Source organism: Ursus americanus, chromosome 7 (genome assembly GCF_024610735.1).
Source record: "Ursus americanus isolate L20-20 chromosome 7, mUrsAme1.1.p, whole genome shotgun sequence".
NCBI lineage: Eukaryota > Metazoa > Chordata > Mammalia > Carnivora > Ursidae > Ursus > Ursus americanus.
Window position 1 is genome coordinate 7,410,968 of NC_142133.1, and position 22,265 is coordinate 7,433,232.

General features: G+C 40.1%; 1 protein-coding gene across 13 annotated transcripts in view; it reads right to left on the reverse strand.

The window, feature by feature from the left end:
• Positions 1–22,265, reverse strand: part of TMEM182 (transmembrane protein 182) — a 264,818-nt gene that overhangs the window by 118,663 nt on the left and 123,890 nt on the right. For all 13 annotated transcript variants that reach the window (XR_015725105.1, XR_015725106.1, XR_015725109.1 and 10 more), the window contains one exon: positions 6,392–6,487. Coding sequence is in view for 5 of the 13 variants with exons in the window: in XM_087863239.1 (XP_087719365.1) it covers positions 6,392–6,487 (96 nt within the window). In the remaining 8 variants the exon portion in view is untranslated. The remainder of the gene's footprint in view (positions 1–6,391; positions 6,488–22,265) is intronic.

Consider the following 22,265-nt stretch of genomic DNA (forward strand, 5'->3'; position numbering starts at 1 on the left):
AAAATCAAATGAATTGCCATGGTTTAAAAAAAAATGTTTTTCAAAAATCATCTAATTAAATTATATCGTCCCTCCAAATGAGGTTCCTTACATCATTAAAAGATGGTAACAAAGGGTGCCTGGGTAGCTCGGTTGGTTAAGCATCTGCCGTCAGCTCAGGTCATGATCCCAAGGTCCTGGGATGGAGCCCCGAATTGGCTCCCTGCTCAGCAGGAAGTCTGCTTCTCCCTCTCCCTCTGCCCCTCCTCCCATGCTCTCTCTCTTAAATACATAAATAAAAACTTTTAAAAAACCAGAAAGCTCCTTTGGTCTATATGGGAACAGAGTTGTGAGAAAGCTTTCTGAAGATAAAAAGGGACACGTGCAAAATATTAGACAGTACTATGAACAGCCTACCATCAGTTTTACATGCTTCTCATTAGGAATTACCTCTAAAGGACCCAATATGTAAACAAAATAATCTCTTCCCCTTTACCAAAAAAACCCTCTGCCACTGGTTATAAAATGTAAATACTGGTCTGTCTAAATATCTTTGGCAAAAGTTTCTTCCCAGGAGATTAGAAGAATGCTTAGCTCAATAGACAGAGCTGAAATGTTCCTCTAGTCCCACTCCTGGAGATTCTGACAATTGATTGGAACAAGATCCCAAGGACCTGGATATTTAACAAACACTACAGGTGATTCTATCAGGTAGGTTTGAGAAACACCACTGTGGTCATGGTAAGCCACTGAAGAGCTTACAGCAGGAACTTGGCACCATCCACTCTATGATGAAACCAATTTCTAAATGCCATCATCTGGAGAGTTTAATACTTTGAGTCTGAGATTGACTTCTTGGAATTTGCTAGGGAGCTGTTAAAAATCCCAATACCCAGGCCAGAGTACCCCAGACCAATTACCAAATAACCTCTAGGGTTAGGATCCAAGCACAGCATTTTGTTTTGTTTTGTTTTCATGGAGACAGATAAAGACATTTTACTCTAACATGTTATGGTTACAGTGAGAACTTTCAAATTCCAAAAGTTCAAGTAAAACATAGAATTTTACAAATTAAAAACATACAATTTATGTACACAATAAAAACTAGCTAACATTAGTACATAAACCAATGATGCAAACAGAAGAAAAGGAGGCTGCTACTTTTGAAGTGACCCAGGTCCACAGCTGTGGGGCAATACCACGTACCAAGACCACAGGGCCAAGGCGGATATCTCTGGCCTTTCCAGAAGCTATCTCGTCTCCAAGGGCCATGTCAGTGCACAATTTTGCATCGGAAATGTCATATGGTTAGTTGGCGCAAGCAAGCAAGCATCCATTCCAGCCAGGAACCATTTGTTAAACAAGGTCATGAGCAAATCATCTGCTTGAGCGCCAAGGTCCCACAGTCGGGAGGGACTCTCACTCCCCCAGAAACCATTTACCTCAGCTCAGGACCCACAAAATACCAAGCTGGAGATGAAATACAGAAAACTGGCCTTCTCTGTGGATTTTATTTATGAACATGCCCTATCGCCCAGAGGTGAGACGTTGACAAGGTGGGTTTCTAACTATCAAAGGAGTTAGGCTTCTAGTTATTTTGTTACAAGTGCAGGCACAGCATTTTTAAAGTTCTCCAGGTGATTCTGATGTACAACTAGGTTTGAACTGATGGAATACCAAGCATTATTCTCCTTGGTTCCTTACTCAGACAGTAGGACCCACCTATGTCTCTGATAGGCTTTGGCTTTAGTAATGAAAAGCCAGAACTCATTAGATTAGCCATGAGGATCCCTTGCTTTATTTTTCATCATAGAACTTATCACTACCCAACATTTTAATATACTTTGGTAGTCTTTAAAATGGGGCCCTGGGTGGCTCAGTCAGTCAAGCGTCTGATTCTTGATTTCGGCTCAGGTCATGATGTCTGGGTTCTGAGTCTGAGCCCTGCATAGAACTCTGCAGTGGATGTGGAGCCTGCTTAAGATTCTCTCTCTTTCTACCTCTGTCCTTCCTCCCCCCTGCCATTCATTTTGTTTCCCTCTCTCTCAAAACACACACACACACACACACACACACACACACACACACACACACGGTCTATTTCCCCTATGGAATGCATGTTTCATTAGATTGTAACATATACTTAAAATTTTTTATTGTTATTAAATTGATACTATATATATTATCAGTTGGCTGGGGATGGGGGAGGTAACTATTACCATTAGCCAACGCAACCCTAACAAAGCAGACAGATTTTTCAAAAGGAAAAGAAAGAAGAAGATAACTGAGGATTAAGATCTTCCTGGTAATAGTAACAGAGAGAGACCTGGTATGTAGCAAGAAAAACTGCCCAAAATATGGGTCTGCTAATATTAGTAATATCAGCTATTGATAATGAATTTCCCCCTCCTTAAATAGAAAAATTCACATAGATAGCCAACCATTACTAAATTTCTGTATCATAAATTCTTTTAAATAATACAAATATTTAAACTCTTTGTGTTCACAATTTCTTAAACCTCTATAAAACTCAAATCAAACACAAACTAAACCACAAACCAATAAAATATCATTTAACAAAATTAATTTAGTGTGATACATACTGTTCCCTTGCAGAAAAAAAGTGCCAGTTCTGCATTTAACAGGACAAAGTTGTATTTGCGTTTTTATTTTTAACATGTTTTTTTGATTCTTTTAATTTTGAGTAGGATGGAACATCATTTAGATTACTTTTGTTCAGATGTTGTTATTCTCCTGTTGAACAATAAATTTGTAATTTAAATGTAATCCTTAGCTTTAATGAGCACATATATTTAATAGCACACCTTAAAATATAGTGCTGACAAAATGTAAAATGCCGGTTGAATCAAGCTCTTCACTGTGTCACAACTATGATATCGACAATAAATATAAATTGTTATTTGCAGAGATTAGATCTCCTTGTATGATGCAACATAAGGACTCAGGCTGCCAAATGATAGTAGATACCATTTATATTTGTGTGTGTATATTTTTCAGATAAATAAACATGAAACAAAAGACGGAACTACTCCAAAAAGGCCAACAGCAGTATGTCAGAATTGTGAGATCATAGATCATTTTGGATTTTTGTTCGTTTTGTTTCCAAAATAAATATGCATCAGTTGAATAATAAAAAGTTCCCCCTTTTCCTAAATATTCTATTACAAACCAAAGACTTTCAGAAAGTTGCATGTAGTATGAGCTGATTCTATAAGGAAAGAAATGATACAATTGTATTTCAATGTTTTGAAAAATGTCTGTATGTATACATATCTAAAACTGAACAATATCTCTGGGTGATAAGATTACAGAAGATTTTTTTAAATTGTTTTCCTCCATGCTTTTATGTATATGGCAGGCACCTCCTATCGTTGCTGCCAATGAGTCACATACCCAGGAGTTGGGCTGTATGTTTAATCTCCCTTGAAAGGTGAGCGAGACTTACTGACCTGCTTCTAACAAAAGGAATACAGCTGATGTGATGGAATGTCACTCTCTAGATGAGGTTTAAAAAAAAAAAAAAAGCACTGCTTCCATCTTGAGTGCTCTTGCTCTTTCTTAGGGGCACTTGTCCTGGGAAAGCTAGCTGCTGTATTGTAAGGCAGCCATAGGAGAGGCTCATGTGGTGAAGGACCAACCTGCCTTGAGTGAGTGTAGAAACAAGTCTGCACAGCTGTTCCCGCCCTGTGCCCAGTGGAGCCTTCAGATAAGACCGCAGTCCTGGCTGTCATCTTGACTGCAACCTCGTGAGAGACTAAAGGCTGACACACTCAGCTTGGCTGTACCCAGGCCCACTGAAACAGTCAGCTAGTAAACATTGTTGTTTAAGCCACTAAACGTCAGAGTAATTTGTTATGTAGCAATAGATGACTTAAAACGTAGTTTTCCCATTAAAAAAATAGACGAAACAAAATGAAACAAAGCCAAAAAATACTATTTAAAAAAAAATTAACTTTGTAATCAGAAAGAGAGTCTTGGTCAGTCAGGTTCCCCTTTCCTTGTTTCCTTCCCCTTTTTCCCCCGTTTCTCTTTTCCAGAATAATGTGGCTAAGCAGGATCATTCAGATTGCTGGGAACCTAATCTCAGTGGCCTTCACTAACACTACGCTCCAACTCCTTGTCCTCTTGTCCCGATTTTTTTTTTTAAGATTTTATTTATTTATTCGACAGACATAGACACAGCCAGCGAGAGAGGGAACACAAGCAGGGGGAGTAGGAGAGGAAGAAGCAGGCTCACAGCAGAGGAGCCTGATGTGGGGCTCGATCTCGTAACGCCGGGATCACGCCCTGAGCCGAAGGCAGACGCTTAACCGCTGTGCCACCCAGGAGCCCCCTCTTGTTCCGATTTTGATTGGGCCCACATCTGTCATTTCCCACTGTAAGCTATTGTTAAAATCTGCACAGTTACACTTTTTAGATAGATGGACTATGTAAAGAAGTGACCCTGTACTCCAGGAAACTGGTGTTGCTCTAACAATAAGCCCAACCCTTGAAACCTTCTTTGGAGTGAATAGGTACAAGAATCTTGCACTCTGATGCTTGCCTTGGGATTCTTCATCCTAAAGACAGAGCAGCAATTTCTTCACAAGTAACACAATTAATGGATTAGGTTAACTCCCAAACACTAAATAAATATATCTGTTCCTTGCTCTAGTCAGAGACACAAAAACTGGAATCTTCAAGATGAAGAGGAAATGATGGAAAGCGAGAGAGGAGCCACGTGATTAGACACCTAAATGGAGGTATGCAAGCATGTCCCATCACAAACGGCACCAAGCACCACTTCCTGCCTAGAAGCTACTGTATATATGGCACTTATCACTGATCCCAGATTCCTTATGACATGCCTGAATCAGGAATAATATGGTAATTTTCACAGTTACAGAGTGGAAAATATTTATGGTGTAGCAGCTGAATGTGTCTTTATTTCACATTCTAAGAATCATGCTACAGGATGGAAGCAAAAACATTTTGAATAAGACGTGGACAAGCCCCAGAGTTCCTGCCTCAGAAGCGAGATAGCTTTGTGATAGAAAACACTGCCTGTTCATCAGGGTTCCTAGCCTATCGTGAGCTTAATTAAAATCAATGGAGAAAAAAATTGAACGCTGAGAAGCACTGTTTGGGGCGCACAAAACGGAAATGAGTCGAAATATGAAATCCCCAAATAACCTCGGGTCTGGGGTTTGTTTAGTGATCACCTTACTGATCCATTGAAAGCCATCTTTCTTCTTTTCCTCTCTTCTGCTAACTCTGCGAGAACTGGGAAGATGGGAGAGTCTCTAGTTCTGGAGAAGGATTTTCTGCATTACTTCCTTGTACCCCCACTCTCCCTGCCTTCCATCCACCTTCTGTCTCTCTTGGCATTTTTTTCACTGTCTCTGTTGCTCTTTTATTCACACCTACATAGCAGAAAGAATGCCGGCAAGCGGCAGAAAAAGGGTGTGTTTTCGAGCAGCCTGGAGCTGAACACGTCTCTTGATTCCAAGCATGAGGGGAAAATGCACATTTCTTCCTTCCTTTGACCTCATTTAGACACAAGAGTTTGATTTTATGTGTGTGTGATTCAAAGTCGCACAGAAGGAAGCCGAACCACAAGTGCAGTCAACTCAGTGTAACTGGTACTCCTTTATTTTCAAGAGATTTATTTAACAGCAACTGTACAAGTTGCAAAACTGGCCACCTTCCTCATCCTTCCCTCTAACCGTGCCTTTGTCATGTGGTTTTTGAAGTTCTTTCTCTAATGGCAGAGTCTATTTCTCTAACCCTTCTTTTTTCTTTGGGTTAATAAAATAGAGTGGAAGCATCAGTTCCAAGTCAAGACCTTAGGAGCCTACAGGCTTCCACGTTCCCACATTCACAACTCTAGCCATCAGCGGGGGACACACCCAGGCTAGTCTGCTGGAGAATGAAAGGCACGTGAAGCAGAGCTGAGTTGCCCTACGTGACAAGTGGAGGCCATCTTAGATCACACAATAGCCAATTCCCAGGCATGTGGTCAAGCCCAGCCGGAGCATCAGAGCCACTCCACCTACCCTTACCTGACCCCAGACAAATAAGCAATAAATGTTTTTTACTTGTGTACCACTGAAAGTTCCGTGGCTTTGTTACATAGCATTATAATGGCAGTGGATAATGGATACAGCAGTGTCAGTATCTCCTCTCACTAAAAATAAGACCCACTGTAGAGATTGATTTGGGAGGTAAATTGGCATCGCAGCATTGCTAAGGCATACATGTGTGTGTATGAAGTAGAGAGAAAGAGCATGATCAATGCCTCTCTGTATGGATGATTACAGACCATGCTTATCTCTTTGAATCTTCAAGATGACAGTTGGTGGCTTGCCTGCTTATTCATTCATTCATTCATTCATTGACTAACAGTACTTACCAAGTTGTTCCAGCATACTAGACATCAGGAACATAAAGGTGAATAGGCCGTGGTCACTGCTCTTGAAGAACCTTCTGTCTAAGGACTTGACGACATCTGGAAAATACAATGGTGAAATGAATACTCTGCCTTCTCTCTTTTGTAAATGATAAACATGAACTGACATTGTGCTGTAGCTAATCGTTATTAGATGTTGTAAATACTATCTTCTGTCTAATTTCCTTTGGAAAAAAGGGTCCAAATGGAAAAAAAAAAGTCAATTTGTTTATTCCTTAGTCTGTAATGTCACACCTCAAGGTAAGACTCCCTTGAAAATATGAAACTCTTGACATTGGAGGTATGGAAAAATAAAGTACGTGTCGCTCAGTGGGTGCCAGGGACCTATATTATGTCCTACTGTTGGTTACAGAATTTTCAATATTTCCTTATCCTTTTTCACTCATATGAACTGCAGCTTATAGCAGTGGTAATCATTTCCTGTGTTTGAAAAAGAGATGAAAGCATTCATGGATGAAAGCAAGTTGGATTTAATCTCCTTCTCTCTCATCCAGTGCACTGTACTGATCATTTTCCAAAAAAACAAGACTTAAGCTCATTTTTGTCATGACAAAACTAGTTTCATAATAATCAGATGGCAATTCCTAGTGTACACAATTCTAATATAATTACTAGGAGGAAATGTAGAGGGAGTTGCAGGTTCGAGATAAAGAAAAGCCTGTGAATTTTGTATTAATGTCTCAGACTCTCTTATTTGTGCAAGTAATCAATCTTTCAGGGAGTAGAATAGTAATTCTTCGTGAAAAAAATGACAAGAGTCAGAGGAAGAAAGAAGATAATCTGAGTTCCATTCGGTACACAGCAGGTCAGCTGTGATTGACAAAGCTCATCACAAAACTATAGCTCACGGAATAATCCCAGTAGCAGAGTCTCATTTGCAGCCCAAGCAGTGTTAATGACATGTTTAACAGCTGCTTGTTGAAGTTTGGAATCTGCATTAACCCGCAGAGCAGTGAACAGAGAAATGAGGGAAAGTATTGAAATCAAGCCTTCATTATTCTGACAGCCCAGGTGAAAGGGTGTCCGGAGGTTGTGGAGAGGCGGGGAGGAGGGCCTGGAGGGTGGAGGGTTCAATTGCATGGGAGGGCCGTCCTGGAGATGACAGGGTCTGATCAATAAACACAGAGGACCGCAAAAGCAAACTGACACACTCAACTCAGAGACAATGAGGCAGGAGAGTCGGGCGCTTGGAATGAAGTCCTGGCTTGGGACGCTGGCATTCATAATCGTGGAGATCAACTCAGTGTCAAGCTTTTGCCACTTTGGAAAGGCTAAGGGATGTCACATCTTCAGGTTCCTTTAACCCCAAGAATAGCATTTATTCATCCCAGCTCCAAAAGCAAAGGCGTATATGTACCACAGTCTATTTTCTTGACTTCCTAAAATAGTACTTCCTGAATTAGCTTAAATGAACTACTAAATGTGTTTTCCTTAAATGCGACTCTTTATAATGGCCCACTTGCTCTGTGGAAGTGTTATCTCTGGCCTTGCTGCTGGCAGAGGGCATCTGTTACTGATGACAAAGAATGCGGTTTGGGGCAAATCCCAGGTTCTCCATACTTTTGAAAGGTAGGCTTAGGCAGTGTGTGCAAATGCCCTGTGCTTCAGTGTTCTTATCCATAAAATGGGATAACACCCACCTTATAGAGTTGTCATAAGGATTAGAGTAAAATGTGAAAAAAAACCGGGACAAGTAGACACTTCATAAAGAGCTGCCATTATTTTCAGTGGGGTTGGTCATTATTAGTAGCCCAGATGTGGTCTGCCTGCCTCATTAGCATAAATTGGCATACAGACACACACACACACACACACACACACACACACACACACACACCCTGCCTTTTGATAGAATGTCAACTCCACAACACCAGTGCATTTGTTTCTACTTCATTCACTGAGTCATCCCAAATACCCCAACCAAATTGTGGCTGGCACATGATAGTCATTCGAGAAAATATTTGTGGGTGACTAAACCTACTATAATCACCAGCAGTGTCTTTCACCACACTCTATTTTGCTTCTACTTAAGCCTTTCTTCATTAAAAAAAAAAAAAAGAAAAATGGAATTTTTAAATTATAGGATCTTGGAGCTCATTTCATCAACCCCTTTATTTGAAAATGGGGAACCAACTGAGGCCCAGAGAAAGGTTGAGGTTTTCTTGGCAAAACAAGTTAATGAATGAAGAAGATTCCACTGCATTATGGGAGTTCACAACCTTATGCATTCCTTCACATTATGTATGGGATGCTATTCCTTTAATCAAAGCACGAGACATTGAATTGCCATGTCACTGCAGTCCTCGAAGCAGGCTTGGTCACGGGGGGGGGGGGGGGGGATGTCCTCTTGCACCAAATGAGGAGACTGGAGAAGTCCCTGTCTTCACACTGTTCTCTGTGGGACTGGGTGATTCTGGGGAAGGGCTATGTGAGGTGGCTTTAAGTCCAATTCCCAACCTTTTATTCCATTTGAAATAAAGCATTTCTTTCTTCAAAGCTATTTTATATACCCAGATTTTACATAAGATTTGTTTAGGATTAAAAAAAAAAAACAGTCTTTCTAGATATATAGAGCAATGTGACTAGAAGGTCTCAAGGCTACCTTCCCTCCTGCCCATTTGGACAGTTGAAAAGTCAATCCATCCAGAAGTCACTGGTTTCTGACTGTGACATCCACCATCTTCTCCTCCACAAGGGATAAGTGTCGCTTACAGAGACAGCAAGAGGGAGAGGAGGGCAGGGAAGGAGAGGACAAGAAGGAAGAACACGAAGTAAGAGGCAGAAAGCAAACAGTTCTGTAGTGCTTCCAACTTCCTTGGGTCATGTATTTCTGTCCCTATCATCTCATTTCATCTTCACAAAAATCCTGACACCTAAGCACCGAAGGTATTATTTTCATTTATCTTGGAGGGAAAGTGAAACACTAGAAGAAATAAGATAACCAGTCCCCTCACTCAGGTTGCTTCCTTAAGGCACCTTGTCTTCACATATTTAGAAAACAAGAATGATCCAATGGCTTATGTCTTTGAAGTCTCAAAATACAGTCAGGATTCCTTTCCCACAGATCATGACATGTGTCTGGATCATCTTCACAGAACTCTGTCCCTGTGACCAATACCATGTGTATTTTTCCACTCAGTGGCTGGGTAGTGAGGACTCTGTCGCAGATACATGAGCTCGTCATGAGGCCAATGAACAGTTAACGTAGCAGGAGAGATCATATTTCACTCCTTTTGTGGCATGCAAATGAAGATAATTAGATATTCTGCAATTGCAAGACATGCCAAGTGTTTAGAGCACTGAGGTTCCTATTTCTGGTTTTGTGACATTCTGGGATTCTCCCCCACCCCACCCCCTCACCCTCCCCTAAGACCGCAAGACCTTTCTTAAAATTCTTCAAATGTCTTCAAATGCAAACGGTTTCAATTCACTTCACATATATCTACATACATGTTGGTGTAACTGTAAATGTTGATTTTACACATATGTCCATGTACGTCTATTTTTAAAGACATCTACAGAGGTCCCATACCTCAGCTCTTTATAAAAACCAAATTCAGAGAGCCACCTGGGACATGGTGGGGAAGTTCTGGGGTCTCCCTAACTTCCCCCCCTTCTAATATAGTGCTCCCCCATTAATTATGGCTTATCCCAGCCTCTCCCACCCTCAGCCCTAAAATGTGAGTCTCCGCCTCTTTTTCTCCCCATTAGATAGTAATAGTAATAACACCTACATATTCCCTGCCATGTATTAGGAACCATATTGGATATATTATAGGCATTATCTCTTATAATCCTACCAAAAGTGAGAGGGTTACTACTATCTGCCTTTTATAAGGAGAAATTAAAGTTTAGAGGCTAAATAAATGTCCAAGGGCACAGAAATAACAAGGGAGAGGACTGGTATTCAAACTTAGTTTTCCCCTAAAGCCCAGCATATTAACCATTGAAATGTGTGCCCCGTGTCCTGCTGTCTCAGGACCTTCCCATGGATGAATGTAACCTTAACTCATTTAACCAATGTTTATCAAATGCCTCTTCTCTGTCAGACACATGGTCCAGCAGTAGCTAAACTGACAAAAGTCCCTGTGTTCACAGAGCTCACAGTCCAGTGGAGAAGGCCAACAATAAAGATGAGCAACCTGACACATCAATTCTTCTTTCATAGATGAATATTGCCGAACCTATTACTGACCAGGAGATACTTGGCTTTCCACATAGCTCTCCTGGAAGTCCTCTGCCTGGTTAAATAGAATGGCTTATAAAGTGAGGAGGGAGGTAAGGTATTTTGACAAGCAGACTTCCTGGGGGCTTCCCAGGGAGCTCTGAAAATCAGACTTCCCAGCAACCACCTTCTTGCACAATCCCTGCCAAAAGTAGTGTTGCTACCTCAAAAGTTTGGAAATCACTCTTTTTAAGTACTCAAGTCCATAGAGTCCCAGGGTCTCAATGTCGAATGAGAATTTGGAAGTATTTGGGGGCACGCAGGTTTGTTTAGGATAAAAATTGTATAGATGGGGCACTGACGAACATTGTCCAGACTTCCATGAGGAAAACAAGTATGTGCAGACAACAGCAGCAGGAGGTAAAATGCCAGCTGTCACTAAGACCTGGGCACCTCCCAGGCTCTTCCCAAGAGTATGCAAAAGATCTGGGATGCAACAGAAATACCTGGCATTTTTGCCTTTGAGACACATTAAGACCATGGACACAACTGAGCTTTTAAATAAAATAAAATAAAATAAAATAAAATAAAATAAAATAAAATAAAATTAAATTAAAATAAAATAAAATAAAATATGCAATTTACTTTACCCCATCCCTTTCACTACTAATAGATGCTTTAAAAAATAAATTTATTAAATGTTTTATGCTTTGATACTTATTTTAACATAATAAAGCAGATTCAAAAAAAGTGCTATTCAGGTTCACCTGGGGAGTTATTTACCAAACACAGATATGAGGGTCCCCCACGATATACTCAACCAGTCAGGCACAGAGGGTGCATATTTCATATCACCGATGGTGAACTGCTAGCATTTCCGTATATGGTAACACTGAATATTTCTTATGAGGTTCAAAATAGGAAAATATTTAATTTCTTATCCCAATAATATCTTCCCATAAAGTGGGACAAAAAATAAACTTCACATCTTGGCCATATTCTTATAAAATTCATATTCTTGATATGGTTTTCAATTGATAAAATATAATTCACCACAAGATATTAGCGCAAAAAGAAAGATGAGAAAAAGCTACTTTATATATCTGTAAACACACCAATTCTTCCAGCCCCAATCTACTCCTATCCCAAGTGGAGTTTAAGGAGGCTCCTTGACTGTTGTAGCAATTAGTGCCAACCAAATAACACCCAGCTCTCTGTCTTCAGGAACACAGCAGGATTTCACTTCCCTGCCTACTTGGAAGTAAGCTGTGGTCATGTGACTGACTTTGGCCAATGAAATGGAAGCAGAAATGCTACTTCCGGGTAAAGGTTTAAGAACCTGGTATGATTCACCACCTTGCTAGCCTTCTGCTTCAGTGGTTCTGGAAGTGAATGTAGAGCAGGGACCTGATTGTCCAACTGACCACAATGAGCACTTCCCCCTTGCTGGCCCAAGGCAGGCAGTGTTAGATAAGTGAGACAGAATCTTTGGATGGGTTAATACACAACAATGTGAGGGTTATGTGTTACCATGACTCACCCTAGCCCATCCTGAGGAATTCAGCTCAGAAGTGCCATATACCCTCCCAGTCCAAGAGCCAACATATAAGAACCCTCCTGACTTCTGATGAGTTCAGTGCCAGCTCTATTCCTCCGTTGTGGAGGTTGTTCAGGGTGGGAGATGGCACATAGACTCTGCAGCCCTCAAAGTACTGATTCAGAAATCTCATTTTATGTCTTGCATTAATTCACCAGCTCTGTGCTCCCAAATCCCACCTCATCCCTCCACCCATGAAACATCAACATCGTGGCAATTCACATTTGAGCATCTCTTTCTACCTCACACAGCAACCAAATAATTATAATACAGTTAATCTTGCATGCTGCCTCCTCCCCTTCTGATATCTTATGGCAGAGAAATGGGAAAACACAAACAGAAGAAAAATGTAGGCAACTGAGACTTTCTGTGAAGCTGAGCAGGTTGCCTTGAAAATCCATGGGTTTTAGGAACATAATTCCTGAACATAAATGTAAGCATTCATTTCCACTGTTTATATATACTCAATAAAATAGAAATTGTGTCTTAGAGTTCACATTTAGCTCTCTTGTAACAGAAATACACAAAATATTAATCTACTGCCTGCCCCGTTCCTGCCTCTGGCTGAGAATTTCTCTGGGTGTTGCTTGTGATGAGCCTGCTGGCCTCTATCAGACTCCGGAGAAGTGGCAGGTAGCTGAGCATTGACTTGAGAAAAGGAAATGTGCAACATGATATTAAATGGGACTTTTCTTGTGATCTCGGCTGAGACTACAAAGGAAAGGACAGTATGGAGAGAATTGCCTCCTTTATTCTCAAGAGCAGCCAAACCATCTGTATTAGTTTTTTATTCTTGTTGTAAGAGATCACCACGAATTTAGCAGTTTGAAACCACAGATTAATATCTTGTTGCTTTTTCATTCATAAGTCCAGGAAAGCTTGATGGGTTCTCTGCTTAAGGTCTCACAGAGTAAAATGAAGATGTCGGCAGAAATGGGTTTTTATCTGGAGGCTCTGGGGGAGAATCTGCTCTCAGGTCATTGAGGAGGTAAGTATGCAGAATTCAGTCTTTGCACTTGCTGAACAGAGGTCCCCATTTCTTTGCTGGCTGCCAGCTAGGGGTCATTCTCGCTTCTAGAGGCCACCTTCATTCCCTGGCTTCCGGCTCCCTTTGTCTTCAAAACCAGAAGCAATGGGTTGAATCCTTCTTATACTTTGCATCTCTGTTGCCCTCATCTTCTACCTCATCTCTCCTGCCTCTTGCCAGAAAAGATTCTCTCCCTTTAAGGGTGCGTGTGACTTGATTGAACACACTGGAATAATCCAGGATTATGTCCTTTTCTTAAGGGATATAACCTTAATTACATCTGCAAAGTCTTTTTAGACACCTACCATACATATTCACAGCTTCCAGGAATTGGGCCATGGACATCTTTCCTGGGCCATTTTGCTGGTACCACACCATCTGTCTTCTTTTGGTCTAGTATAACAAAGTACCATAAACCAAGTGGCTTAAAAACAACAGAAACTTATTTATCACAGTCCTGGAGGCTGAAATCAGGATGCTGGTATGGTTGGGATCTGGTGAAAGCCATCTTCCAGGTTGCAAATGGCTGACTTCTCCTTGTATCCTTACCTGGTGGGAAAGAAAGCTAGCTAGCTGTCTGGCCTCTTTTTTTTTTATAAGATATAATCCCATCCATGAGGGCTCTACCTTCATGAACTAATTACCTCCCAAAGTCCACACCTCCAGATACTAATACATTAGGGATTAGATTTCAACATGTGAATTGGGGGAGACACAAACATTTAGTCCATAACACTATTCATGTCTCACTAAGCTAAAGGGTGGCCAAACCCCAACTCTGTGGTCTCATTACCAATCTCCCTCCACCAGCCTATAGATGGAAAGACTAGACACTTATTGGGGAAGGTGGAGTGTGGAGAGAGAGAGAGGTTTACTTGAAGACATACAGGCTGGCATGTGTCTCTAGGAAAGAGAGGGGCGCCTGAGTGGCGCAGTCATTAAGCGTCTGCCTTCGGCTCAGGGCATGATCCCGGTGTTCCGGGATCGAGTCCCACATCGGGCTCCCTGCTGGGAGCCTGCTTCTTCCTCTCCCACTCCCCTGCTGTGTTCCCTCTCTCGCTAGCTATCTCTCTAGGAAAGAGAAGCATTTTACTGTGTTAGGGGATAGTATAGAGGGATGCTTACACTCACCCCAAGTCAAGTGAAGGGTCTTTGTGGCCTGGGAAATGATGAGAATCTCTGAGAAAAATTAACCTGTGTTCCTAGAGCTTGAGTAAACCAGAGACCATACCCCTGGAAACATCTGAAGGCAAGGGGCTACCAATGACCACAGAGCCATGAAGACAGGATGTGGTGGGAGATCTTGCACTCCTCATGTTGGGCAAATCACAGATGGTTTTCCAAGATCTGCCAAGTGAGACTCCTCAGAAAAAAGAGGCTATAAGCCAAAGGGCAAGATGGGGTGTCATTAGGATATAAGAAAGAAAACACAATGGCCAGGTTGGTCGACAGTAGTGTAATGGTTAATTTATGTATAGCCCCTTGACTGGCTCCTGGAGTGCACAGATTAAAGATAATTTCAGTGTCTTTGTAAGGATGTTTCTGGAAGAGATTAGAATTTGAATCAGTAGACTAAATGAAGTGCCTTGTTCTTCCCACTATGGGTGGGCATCACCCAATCCACTGAAGAAAAATGAACAGAGGGGGTATGAACTCTCTCAGATTCCTTACTAGGTCAGGGAAGGAAATCCACCATAAGTTGTTTGAAGTAGTGATGAAAAATCATAAAATTGTTCCCAGCTTGCTTACCAAGTCTACTCCATTTGATAAACCAGTTACATTTTATTTCCTTTATGAAATATGGAAACATGAAAATTGATTTAAATATATTCAATCCTGTATTTGAACTTTAATTGGCATATAGTGTGTTTATTTACCTCTGGAAAATGAGGTACCAGAACACTTGAGTAATTCTAAGAAAGAAATTCTGGCATACTTCCCTACTCACTACTTTGTATGCTTATATATCAGAGTCTTTGCTTGACTCTAAGATGGGACTCTTGAAAAATATTGGTTGGAAGATATCTAGTATTCAGAAATGTTAGGCTGTGTTCAAGACAGGAGTTACAACTTATGCCTTCATGGGTTACAAGCATTGAGTTTATTTTTATTTATCTTTTTGAAGATACTGAGAAAGGCAGCAATATTTGTGGAACTGTGAATTCTCTAAGTAGTACCTAATCTCTCTCATCTTCAACTTTACTTTTTAATCAATAAAATAGAGACATTAATGCTGAGCTTACAGGAACGCCATTAGTATTAAATGAAATAAATAACATCCATAAAGATTTGAGCACAGCACATGGTGAGTGCTCAAGAAATGACAGTTATTAACATATACAATGTTCTGCTTGGAAATAGATGTAGATATTTTTAGAGCTATAGTTGCAATGCAGGCAAATTGAAAGCTAATTCATTTCATAGACTTTTATTGAGCATCTAAATGCTGGGAGTACAAGGTTGAGGAGATATAGACTCTACCTCAGGACATAGAGATACCTAATTTTTTCTGAAGAAATAGGCATAGAAGATATTTAATTCACTAGGAGAGACACACGTCAACTGGCAATCCAATGCAGTGTGACAGTTATCTTGCCCAAATGTACAAACTACTCATACCCATAGATAAGTGAATGACTTTGCTGTGTGGGCACTGGAAAGGCAGTAGAGAGGTAAAAGAAAGGAAGGAAGAAAAAGAAGGAAGGAAGGAAGGAAGGAAGGAAGGAAGGAAGGAAGGAAGGAAGGAAGGAAGGAAGGAAGAAAGAAAGAAAGAAAGAAAGAAAGAAAGAAAGAAAGAAAGAGAAAGAAGGAAGGAAGGAAGGAAGGAAGGAAGGAAGGAAGGAAGGAAGGAAGGAAGGAAGGAAGGAAAGAAAAGAAGAGAAAAGAAAAAAAGTATCCCAGAAGGAAAGTTCCACAGAGTCTTGAAGAACACTGATCAGGTGGTCACACGGGGAACCAAACAAATATGTGTTGTGACAGAGACAGTCACCATCCGAAAGGCTATAGCAGCATGTGGGGAATTGAAGGGGTGGACAGGATCAAACTTCTTTTTCATTTTTTTTAAAGATTTATTTGTTTGACAGAGAGAAGGGGTATGCAGGGGGAGTGGCTGGGGCAGCCTCCATCTCACCAGCCATGAGATCATGACCTGAGCCGAAACCAAGAGTTGGAAGCTTAACCAACTGAGCCACCCAGGCACCCCAGGATCAACCTTCTTTAAGTTCGGACCCTTGACCAAGTTAGACAAAAACTTCTGATTAGATTATGTTTGGATATCACATCCCTACTTTTTTTTTCTTAAATCCCTACTTTAAATAGACTGAACACATTGAACCCCCAAAAATACTACTCAGACATGCTAAAACAACTCCTGCTACAGACACAATGAATGTGTTGATCCTCCATATTTCCTCAGTGAGTAATCCCCTATGTTGTTTAATAGTATCCCATGAGGAATTAGCTCTTTGTGCAAAGTTGTTTTCTTTCCTTTAATTTTACCTGCTAAACGGGAGAGATTTTCATTTGAGGCATTGCACCAGCAAAGGAGTCATTGACCTTCCTCCTTCCCCAGAATTCGATGACTTGTCCCTTGTCCCAAGGACTATTTGTTAATTGTACAGAGACTGTAAGAGAATCCTTTGTCCCCCTAGCTTAGACTGTCATGTTTCCATTCAGTCAAAACCTATTCAAAATTCATCTACCATCACAGTCTTCCCACAATGCACTGAAGTCTTTCTGAAATGGGAATGATGCAGAAGAAAGGGGATATACACCAGTTTCAATATCATGTGTTTTGTCTACAATATTTCTTTGAATTATTTTTAAATTTTATCAGAAGGATAAAGATGCTATGTTACTTCCATGTAGGTATATGCAAGCCCTTTTAAGTATAGTAACCCCCTTTTCAGGGATAATTATCCCTAAGGTAAGAATCCACTGTCCAGACAGTGGGACTATTATTATTTTAATCCTGTCTAACCCACCACATCCTAAGGGCACACATTCAAGAACACTGAGCTATTAAAACACCCAACTACAAACTGAAAAAGATTATAAACATTTCTGAATAAAGTTTTTTAAAGGAATTTAGTTTACCCATATATCTTGAATGTACCTCTGTAATCATATTTCTGTAACATAATATTTTTTCAAGTTTATGAAATTTTTTAAAAGATTTTATTTATTTATTTGACAGAGAGAGTGAGCACAAGCATGGGGAGAGGCAGGCAGAGGGAGAGGGAGACAAGCAGATTCCCTGCTGAACAGATAGCCCCAAGTGGAGCTCAATCCCAGGACCCTGGGATCATTTACCTGAGCCAAAGGCAGACCCTTAACTAACTGAGCCATCCAGGCACCTGTCAAGTTTATGAAATTTGAATTATAATTATAATTGCTTATATAAATCTATTCAATTAGAATTTGAAGAATTACAAAGACTTAAGGAATTTCCGTTGATCTTTTTTCCCCTTCTAAAAATACCTTATTACTTATCCTTCAGGTTGGGGGAAGAAAATGTATGACTTTAGAAACATTGCTATGTGTCCACCAAAAAGAATGGAACTCACAGAGTTTTCTTGTGAGAGATTGACCGATAGCTGTATAGACTATCTTTCATCTATACCCAATTTGAATTGAGGCTGTACTTGAAAATTTCCAATCAGTTGGCCAGAGGTTACAGGAAATTATTTTTATTTATTTAGTTCTATAATTTAGAATTTTCTTCCTTTCAATTTCCTTTCAGTTCTTTTGCAATTTGAAATGGAAATGAACCATAATTTATTCCTTTATGTATCCAAGAGTCTTCATTAGTTTCTATATGAGACATCCCATTAAACGAATCCTGACTGCTATTTAGTAGCACAAAGGTGTGATCTTGATCAATTTGTTTAACTCATTTGCTTCTCTTATCAGTAATATGGGACTAATAGCAACTCCCCTGTGAAATGGTGATGACAAGTAAAAAAAGAATCCCGTGTAAAGCACTTAGCCTGGTGCCCGGCACATCGTAAATAAATATTAGCTTTTATTATGTTATTGTGGTGGTTTGATTGCTGTTGCTATTTTTATTGGTATTTATTCCTAATAATTATCCCTAATGTGTTTCAAAGAGAAAGCCAATTGTGGAAAGTGTGGAGAAGAGACACACTTCACTCTTAGCCAGGGTAAATTCATTCTTAGGCAACAGAATAGTATCCAGTAGTGTCTGATGTGTACATTCTAAATGTTTTCCTATTCATTTTTCCATTTACAGATGAAGACACTAAGCCTGGGGAAGACTTGCCTAAGTCAACAAAATATTGAATGGGGGAGCAAGAATTTGAACCCCTGCCTCCAAAATCCCAGCCTCTTTTCCATTATAAGCAAGTTGCAGTCAAACTTTTACTTAAAAAATACAAGAAAGAGTAGTTCAATCTAGTTTGAGATTTTTAAAATCTGGTTTGTGATGTAGCGTACATTTTCATGGTTGTAAATTGAGAGGAGGGACAGAGAAAAGGAATAACATGAAATAGCAGGGTTTTATTGCATATGTCCTACAATATCATATAAAATTAGGGAATAATTTTATAGGAAAATGGAATATTGCCATAAAAATAAGTACAACACTAATGTTTATCCTTGTGCTAAAAGATAAAAATTAAGAAATATTTCTTCAGAATTCTGAAACCAACCATTTTTTAAATCATTTAAAAATTACTACTAACATTCAGTCTATTTATATTTTTTCAGTGGAAAATGAAAGTCTGTGTTCTTGAAGCCTCTTTTAGCACTACTTGTTGCATGAATGTCTAACTATTCTCTTCTAGCCTCTTGATCAACATGTAATGTCCCAAAAGAGTAAAATAAAAACAGACAAATTTATTTACATACAGGCAGTGGCATCAAAAGCAAAAAGAATAATGCCCAAGGCACAAGAATAAAAATAAACAATGATTGTCAAACTAGCAAAAGCAGAACCCAAGCAGGAACTTCTAGGTGAGAATCATCTAGAAGAGAATGAAGCAGCATACCTACACTTCTACACTCTGACCGTGTGGGTTTTGCCACAAATTTTCAAGGCTGCCCATCCATCTGTTGCTCCAAACCATTCTTTCCCCCTCCTCTTAGCTAAATATCCTCTAGGTGCCAGGAACATCTACAAACATTCAGGGGCATATAGTCCCATCACTCTGCGCTAATACCAAAGTGGGGGAATACTTTCAAGCCATCTCTCCCTTATCTAAAAGACAGAGGGGGTGGCAATTGAATTTGGTCTTGGTGGACTGAAGGTAGAGGGAAGAAATAATCCTCTATGACTTAACTTCCTTATTATAGGAATTCCCTGATAATCTGAAACCCTTTGTTACTAAAATATGAACAGAGATCTGTGACCATGGAAGGTTTGTTCTGTTGAGGCTGCTGTTTTTTAAAGAGTTTTGAGGGATCAAAGTCCTTGGGTTGAGGGAAAGGAACTTTCAGTGGTTCAACTGCATAATTTGAGGTGGTCAGAGTTACAGACATTCTTCATTATGTGCCAAGACACTAAGCCTAAGGACACGGCTGGAGAGAGCTCTATACCCGTGGTTTTACGATTTTATTACTGAGATCTCCTAGACTGGGCTGTTTACCCTCAGAATGTTTTTACTTGCCCTTCTCAATGTCCTAAATTGTACCTCCACAAAAATCACCTATTGAAGTCCTTACTCCATAATGCAGAATGTGACTTTATGTGAAAATAGTGTTTTTTAAACACATAATTAAATTAATATGAGGTCATGGAGGGGTCCTAATCCAAGATAACAGACGTCCTTATGAGAAGAGAAGATTAAGACACAGATGCACACAGAGGGATGGCCATGGGAAGACACAGAGGAAAGATGGCCATCCATAAGCCAAGGAAAGAGGCCTCAGAAGAAACCAATCCCCTGACACCTTGACTCAGACCCATAGCCTCCAGGACTATGAGAAAATACATTTCTATTACTTAAGCCATCCAGTATGTGGTAGTTTGCTATGCCAACCCTCTCAAACTAATACCCTGGGTTGGTTTTTTTTTTTTTTTAACAATTCCAACAAAAGAATATTTTCTTAACCAAAACCTCTAAAGTTAACTTCACTGAACACTTACTATGTGATAAAAGCATCACATGAGTGTCTTTGTACCTGTGTCAACATCTATAAAACAAGGATTTCAATCATACCTGCCTTGCTGTGGTGAGGATTGAATTCAATAATCTATTTTACCTCCTGGGCTGTCATCATCTTTAAATCTTCACAGTAGTCCTGCGGGGAATTTGTATCCCCATTTTACTACCCCCTTTAGATATAATACCAAGACCCAAATCCTACTGACACAACCAATGGGCAAACCAAAACTCGTACTCTCCCAAGTATTTAAATAATTAAGCAACACCTCTGTTAAAGAGTAAGGCACTGAGGCCTAGAGGCAGCCTGGGGGACTGGGACATGAAGAGATTAATGACCTGTTCAGGGTTGCACAAGCCTCAGCACACGGCTGGATGGGTAGCAGATAGAAGTTCTGACTCCAGAGGTCTTGCACCTAACAGTTACAACTCCCTGTTCCTTCCATGTGTGTGCGTGGAACCATCACCTCTCATGAGCCTCAGCTATTAAGACACCATCAGTGACACACAGGGCATCAGTTTTTGACATGAGTTTAAAACTTGAGCCTGGATTTCAACTCACCTTAATTTAAGCCATTCCTATTTTTTGTAGTAGTGCTACTTGTCCTCTAATTTTCTTCCTATTTACATATTTATCTATTGAATGAATGAATTTGAACTTGTCATTTTAGCTTCGCGTATTTCAAAATTTGTTATCGTTGTAGCTAACTGTTCTACCCCCATTTAACATGTGAGTTTGCACATACTGGAATTAGAAAACGAGACACCTTCACTCCAGGAAAGCGCCATTACATTTCTATCTGCCATGAGACTGGAGAAGACTCCTTCTTGATAGGCAGAGGAAATGTATGGTCTCCTCTCTAGCATTCAGTCCCTGCCCCATTTAGAAGCTAAGCCCATCCACAGAATGGTTCCAAAGAATATTCGAGCAAGGTGCAGGCCCCCAGGCTCTGAGTCACTCTGCCAGGCACAGGCGCACTCACCTCCACCTGTTATGACCTCGGACACCAGTCTGACACCACAAACTGTACCCCAGTCCCTATAGTGCCAGTCTGTCTCCTCCTGGTATTTGCCTTTTGGGGGGAGGGGTGTATCTGGAAATACATATTTCTTCACCGGCTTCTGTACTGCTTTACATTTTCCAGAACGAGTTATTTTAAGTTGTGTTCAATTAAGAAGCAGAACTAAAGAACATGCATCTGATCCATTTATTAAACACTGAGTTCTAGACTCCCTGAGGCAAAGCCCCTGAAGGGTACCCTCAATGTTTCAGGACCTGGCATGAAGGCTTAGTTAGTTCACTAGTTCCCTGAATGACCATCATGAAGAAGGTCAGGTATGTGCAGCCTAGGTCCTCTGGAATGTTCAACTGACATTAGCTCTAACCTCAAAGTTGGTTCATGTCAGATGCAAGCAACATAAATGACAAAGCCAGTTTTTAATCTGTTGGGATAGTGTTTGACAGATGAAATGAACTGAGAATCACAATGATAAGTGAAAAAATGTGAAGGATCTATCTTAGTATATCAGGTTAAAAATAATTTTTCCATATTCCCCCTTAAAAATTAAAACCAAAGTGAACTTGGGTCACAAATCTTTTAACTAACGAACTACTTTGTTAGCATAAAGTTTAGCCAGAAAATGACAGACGACTTTTTTTTTTTTAAACTTCTTGAGGGCATCTTATATCCATGAAAAAAAAAAGAAAGAAAAAAAAAGCCCTTACTCTGAAGAGAAATGTTTTAATTGTGATAAAATCATACCTGGTTTGCTCTAAACTCGATACAACCTTGGCCGCGTAGTTCATATTTTAACAGGTTTTCTCCACATTTTTTTTACCACAATAAAATATTAATTTCTTCCCTCCAACATTATTCCAATCAGCTTGGTTAATGTGATGAGGCGTG